General features: G+C 45.5%; 1 protein-coding gene across 1 annotated transcript; it reads left to right on the top strand.

Moving 5' to 3' along the window:
* The first annotated feature begins 379 nt into the window (after positions 1-379).
* myl4 (myosin, light chain 4, alkali; atrial, embryonic) lies at positions 380-2,564 on the top strand. Its single transcript, XM_070847277.1, has 7 exons — positions 380-478; positions 930-957; positions 1,157-1,306; positions 1,966-2,039; positions 2,181-2,280; positions 2,376-2,453; positions 2,536-2,564. The coding sequence occupies exons 1-7, from the start codon at positions 380-382 to the stop codon at positions 2,562-2,564; spliced, it is 558 nt and encodes a 185-aa protein (XP_070703378.1).
* The last annotated feature ends 4,117 nt before the right edge of the window (positions 2,565-6,681 follow it).

The following is a 6,681-nucleotide window of genomic DNA, read 5'->3' as shown; positions in this document are numbered from 1 at the left end:
CAAATCATTTGTCCACCAAAATAAAGGAGAACAATGAGTCAATGAGTTTTATATTTAAGGAGGTCTCAGTAGAGAACAGTAGATGTTTTCTATTTAAGGTGGTCTGAGTAGTTCAGTAGAGGACTGTGGAATTTGTTTCACATCTATTTGAAGTTTGTCTTTCTGCAGTAGGAATCCTGAGAGGATTCATTCATGAGTTCAGTCTTTGACCATAGATGGACCTGATGGACTCTGAGTGTGGCAGCTATTTAAACTGCCTCACAGAGGAATCTCCCCTGTTTTCTCTCCTCATCTTCTCTGCACTTAGCCTTCCTTCATTTTCGTTCTGTTACCTGCTTTGTCGTCCTTATTTTCTGTCTGTCCCGCCTCAGGGTCCATCATGGCCCCCAAGAAACCAGAACAGAAGAGAGAAGCAGTGAAATCGAGTCCAGAACCAGAACCTGCCAAAGAACCTGACTTCGACCCACACAGCATCAAGGTCTGCCTCTCTGGCTGTCTGTCTGTCTGCCTGTCTGTCTCTGCCTCTCTCTCTCTCTAGAAGGCTTTCAGGGGGTTGGTGTTTGTCCTGAGCTCATAGCTGGAGGATGAACCAGTGGGATTAGATATTGATTATTTATCTTAATATTAATATTTTAATATTGATTATTTATTGAATACTGACGGTAAATGGTCTGTATCTGTATGTGTCCTTTCTAGTCATTTCAACCACTCAAACTTACTAAAGGTCACTTCGACATGCAGACTGGAGGAGCCAGGGATCGAACCACTGACCTTCGGATTGATGGACAACCTGCTCTAGCTCTGACACCTCTACCTCTTAATCAATGTTCAGTTCAAACAGGAAAATAAAAATACTGAAGTTTAAAAGAAGCAGCTGAACATGTGGTCAGAGTTCATCAATAATCGTGAACCAATTTTCTCTTTTGCAGATCGAGTTCAGTGCTGACCAGATAGAGGGTAAAACACATGCGCGCGCACACACACACACACACACACACACACACACACACACACACACACACACACACACACACACACTACCAGAGATGGAAACATGCACACACACCTTTGATTTTTAAGAGTTTGCAGCTGTTTACAGACAGATATTTTCACTACTTACAGTATGAAGACTGTATGTGTGTGTGTATGTGTGTAGAGTTTAAAGAGGCTTTCCAGCTGTTTGATCGGACTCGAGAGAATCAGATGAAGATCTCGTTCTCTCAGTGTGGAGACGTGATGAGAGCTCTGGGACAAAACCCGACCAACGCTGAAGTCCTCCGAGTGCTGGGACGGCCCAGACTTGAAGGTACACACACTCACACACACATACACACACTCTCACACGCACGCCAGTCTGCATGTTGAAGTGACCTTTGGCCTTTAGACCCTGAACACCAACCTGCTCCTGCAGCAGCTTCACTGTGTGAATGAATGATGGATGAATGAATGATGGGTGAATGATTGATGGGTGAATGATGGATGGGAGAATGATGGATGGGTGAATGATTGATGGGTGAATGATGGATGGGAGAATGATGGATGGGTGAATGATTGATGGGTGAATGATGGATGGGTGAATGATGGATGGGTGAATGATGGATGAGAGAATGATTGATGGGTGAATGATGGATGGGAGAATGATGGATGGGTGAATGATTGATGGGAGAATGATGGATGGGTGAATGATGGATGAGAGAATGATGGATGGGTGAATGATTGATGGGAGAATGATGGATGGGTGAATGATGGATGGGTGAATGATGGATGGGAGAATGATGGATGGGTGAATGATTGATGGGTGAATGATGGATGGGTGAATGATGGATGGGAGAATGATGGATGGGTGAATGATGGATGGGTGAATGATGGATGTAAAAGGTTGAAATGGTTGAAATGAAAGGGATACATACAAACACAGAACATTTACACACACATATATTCTTCTCCTCCTCTGTTTTTGAGCAGACATGGACATTAACCTGGTGGACTTCGAGACCTTTCTTCCGATGCTGCAACATGTGGCTCAGTCCAAAGACAAAGTGAGATCAAAGCTTTCACGTCTCAGAGTAGAAATTGATTGCTGGTTATTAGCTGGTATTTATTACTCACACATCGTGTGTGTGTGTGTGTGTGTGTGTGTGTGTGTGTGTGTGTGTGTGTGTATCTATACGTACCCAAAGGGGACGTCCGAGGACTTTGTGGAGGGCCTTCGAGTGTTCGATAAAGAAGGCAATGGAGTGGTGATGGGGGCAGAGCTCAGACACGTACTGGTCACTCTGGGTATGACGGTCACTGCTCGTTTAAGACTCACCCTCCTCTGGACACTTTATTTAAGAACATGTTAACCACATGTTCTGTATGTTGTTCTTCATCAGGAGAGAGGATGACAGAGGGAGAGGTGGACATATTGTTGGCAGGACAGGAAGATGCTAACGGATGTATTAACTATGAAGGTAATGTACTGCCAATAAATACTGAAAAAAGACAGACACAAACCTCTGAAATAATGACTGAGGGAAATAATTTGTCTTTCAGCATTTGTCAAGCACATCATGGCTGGCTGAAATAACAGGTGAGTGTTTTACCAGGTAGTTTAAATGTAGAATCAATAGAATCTGGTTTCTTCGATACAAAAGAGGTCTGTCTCTGTTTCAGGTCCGACTTTGTTCACAAAGAAGCTCCTCTCTCTGTTCACTCTTCTTTTTCTTTCATCTGAAGTTCAAGTTCTTTCTTTGTCAACACATTTTCTTTGATAAGAATCAAGTGTTTCAATAAAATGTATGAGCACATGTTAAATTTCCAGTGTTTCAGCTGTGATTCTTCTCAACCCACAGCAACGGTCTTTACAGATTATAGGCGGTTGTGTGGAATTGCAGACTGGCACAACTTGTTATCTCTGGAGCCCTGAGTGGTAGACCCACCAAATGAGGCGTGCATGATCGTCTCCTCTCTCTGCCCATTTATGCCAAGTTAGGAGATTCTGGTGCTGTGAGATTCCAGGATTAAAAAGCTGACCCTGAGCTCAGAATCAGGGAACAGTCACCAAGCCAAACCCAGATCCACAAACTCCACAACAACACCCATCTTTCTAGGGAATGTAGCACATTAAAACATTGGATAGACACAAATAAGCCAAAGTAGGCTTCCAATCAAATCCTCAAAAAAGCTGCATAAAGAGTTTTTCATTAGAAAAGTGCTACTTTTGGCTTTGTCCATTATTTCAATCCTACTTGGGTTTTAGGACCTATCACCAGTAGTGAGCTTCAGGATCACTCGGTATTTCAGGGGTTAGATTGTGAGAGTTACCCCAATAGTACCCCCTACCTCATTAGTTGAACTGGGGATCCAAAGGCAATGCAAGGGCAGAGGCATGTCATTCCCATATTACCCACCCTAAGTGTTTTTCTCTGGGTATTTATTTTTGTGTCTTGCTGTCCCCAGAATAAAATAATATAAACATCTGATTTATGGCTCTTCTCCTCTATGGTGATTACTTGTTAAAAATAAAACCTTACTATAATAAAACCCCTAAGACCCCAAAGGGGAAGCCCAGGGCCCGAAAGGGAACCCAGGGAACCCCAGGGGGTTAGGGTTAGGGAGGGGGAAGGGGTTAGAGTTAGGGTTAGGACATTCCACTAAGAAGTTGGATTTTCGAAAACTGTATACGGATATATCGAATTTCAATCCCAACATTGGGATTGCGGTCGTTGACAGCCATGTGTGTGTATTGGGACCGGCTTTCCAGCATCTCCGTATGGACCCATTATTGCAGGGCCAACATCCATGTATGACGTCATTGCATTTATCTCCACCAGATGGCCCTCCGGAGGTGCTTAAGATGCCTATGTTCCAAATTTTCAGTATAAGTAACCTGTATGTCATGATTAGATCCTTCCTTCACTAACCAGGTGGCCCCAGGGGGCAACAAACCATAACATGGATTTTAAAGTCATCTGAGATTCCTGTCAGGGGCCCAAGGGCCCCAGTGGCCCCAAGGGGCCTCATACGTAAGATGAATTTTAATGTGAGTTGGGTTGGTTGCAGTGGATTTAAGGGGCCACTCAGAGGACCCCAGGGGCCTCATACGTAAAATGAACTTTACTGTGAGTTGGGTTGGTTGCAGTGGATTTAAGGGGCCACTGAGAGGGCCCCAGGGCCCCTCAAAGGCCTCATACAAAAAATTAACTTTACTGTGAGTTGGGTTGGTTGCAGTGGCTTTAAGGGGCCACTGAGAGGACCCCAGGGGACCCCAGGGGCCTCATACATAAAATGAACTTTACTGTGAGTTGGGTTGGTTGCAGTGGATTTAAGGGGCCACTGAGAGGGCCCCAGGGCCCCCCAAAAGCCTCATACAAAAAATTAACTTTACTGTGAGTTGGGTTGGTTGCAGTGGCTTTAAGGGGGCACTGAGAGGACCCCAGGGGACCCCAGGGGCCTCATACGTAAAATGAACTTTACTGTGAGTTGGGTTGGTTGCAGTGGATTTAAGGGACCACTGAGAGGGCCCCAGGGCCCCCCAAGGGCCTCATACGTAAAATTAACTTTACTGTGAGTTGGGTTGGTTGCAGTGGCTTTAAGGGGCCAGAGAAGGCCACAGGGCACCCAGGAGCCCCATACCTAGAATGAACTTTACTGTGAGTTGGGTTGGTTGCAGTGGATTTATGGGGCCACTCAGAGGACCCCAGGGGCCCCATACCTAGAATGAACTTTACTGTGAGTTGGGTTGGTTGCAGTGGATTTAAGGGGCCACTGAGAGGACCCCAGGGGCCTCATACGTAAAATGAACTTTACTGTGAGTTGGGTTGGTTGCAGTGCCTTTAAGGGGCCAGAGAAGGCCACAGGGCCCCCAGGGGCCCTATACCTAAAATGAACTTTACTGTGAGTTGGGTTGGTTGCAGTGGATTTAAGGGGCCACTCAGAGGACCCCAGGGCCCCCAGGGGCCTCATACGTAAAATGAACTTTACTGTGAGTTGGATTGGTTGCAGTGGATTTAAGGGGCCACTGAGAGGGCCCCAGGGCCCCCCAAAGGCCTCATACTTAAAATTAACTTTACTGTGAGTTGGGTTGGTTGCAGTGGATTTAAGATTTAAGATTAGACACAAGTGAACATAGACAAATCAACACACACGACGAGACATGACAGTACCCCCCCCCCCCAGGAGGCGGAGGAGGAGGCACTATCAGGCTGTCCTTGACCGGTTTTAGTCTGCTTACACAGCTGCATCACCCTATCGGACTCGATGGGCTGGTACACAAAGTCCGGTGCTTGCTGAAACATGAGGTTCTTCTGTACAAACAACTTCTGGTGAAACTCCTAACCCTAACCCCATTCAAGCTGTTCAATAGGTGGCTGAAGGTGTTGTGGACCGCCTGGTACGTGTCCAGCTCAGTCTGGCACAGTGACACCAGGTAATCTTTAACCTGCTCGTAGCCAGGAGGCAGAGCTGCAGTCTTACACACTTCTCTGCTCCTCCATTAGTACAGTCACCCACCCAACATCCCATAGAGACTGTGTGTCACCATTGGCCCTATGAAACAGGACAGGAGAGTGAAATGTGGACTTTTAAACATCAGATCTCTGCCATCCAAAGTTGTTTTAGTAAATGATCTGATATCTGACCATCATATTGATTTATTGTGTCTGACTGAAACCTGGCAACTTCCTGAGGAATATGTTAGCCTTAATGAGGCCACTCCTCCCAGTCATATTAATACTCATATTCCCAGAGATTCTGGACGTGGCGGTGGAGTTGCAGCAATCTTTAACTCTAGTTTAATAGTCCAACCTAGACCCAAACTTAATTATACCTCCTTTGAAAGCCTTGTTCTTAGTTTTTCACACCCAACCTGGAAAACTCTAAAACCAGTGTTGGTGTTAGAAATTCTCTCGATGACTCCCCCCACCTCGTCTGACGACTTGGCAGTTGAAAATGGGGAGCCAAAGGCAGGGCACGGGCCTACGCACGTCGCAATATCTCTCTTTTTTCCCGTCTATTTTTCCTCAACAGGTTTGGTAAGTGTATTGGTTTCTTTCTCTTTCTCTTTTACAGGTTTTTGGTTTTCAGGTGAGTATCCTTACTTTCTTTTCTCCCTTATAGGTTTTGGTTTTCAGGTAAGTATCGTTATTCTCTTTTTCCTTTTCAGGTTTTTGTTCTTCCGGTAAGTGACGTTATTTATTTTATTTTTCTGGTAAGTAGGGTTAGGGTTAGGGTTAGGGTTATATGATGAAAACTGATATGGGTACCCCTACCCATGAACTTCATGAGCCGATAAGTCCGGATAGGAGGGTCCTAGAGTTTTGGAGTTTGTGCCTACCCCCCGTACCCATGGCATGCTGAATCGATGGGTGGCACCCCCTAGTGGCTGTGACGTCGGGAAGTGGGCGTAACTGCGATTTTTTTTTTTGTTTTGGCTGTATCTCCGGAAGGGTTAGGGGAAGTCGAATGAGCCTGTCTCCCGAAGGAGACAGGAGGTGCTCGGTCCTTCCTCTGGGCTGGTCTCCCTCCCCGGTCCCCGGACCTCCGTTGCTGGGCAGGTCGCCTATGGCGCACCCGCGTCCAGCGGCCTCGATCGGCCATGATTGTATTTTTATTTTTCAATGAAGTTTTTGTTATTTTTTAATTAAAGTTTAATTAAAGTTATGAATTAAATTTATAAATTATGTCAATATTACTAGAAAA

This window comes from Pempheris klunzingeri, chromosome 17 (assembly GCF_042242105.1).
Source record: "Pempheris klunzingeri isolate RE-2024b chromosome 17, fPemKlu1.hap1, whole genome shotgun sequence".
Classification (NCBI taxonomy): domain Eukaryota; kingdom Metazoa; phylum Chordata; class Actinopteri; order Acropomatiformes; family Pempheridae; genus Pempheris; species Pempheris klunzingeri.
The sequence above is the reverse complement of the archived record's forward strand: the minus strand, read 5'-3'. Positions and strand labels throughout refer to the sequence as shown.

What these genes read in the sequence shown, in the direction of transcription:
- myl4 (XM_070847277.1), top strand. Translation starts at nt 380, where the DNA reads ATGGCCCCCAAGAAACCAGAACAGAAGAGAGAAGCAGTGAAATCGAGT. An exon ending in TCGACCCACACAGCATCAAG is followed by an intron (nt 479 to 929) that starts GTCTGCCTCTCT and finishes TCTCTTTTGCAG; the next exon opens with ATCGAGTTCAGTGCTGACCA. An exon ending in TGGCTCAGTCCAAAGACAAA is followed by an intron (nt 2,040 to 2,180) that starts GTGAGATCAAAG and finishes ACGTACCCAAAG; the next exon opens with GGGACGTCCGAGGACTTTGT.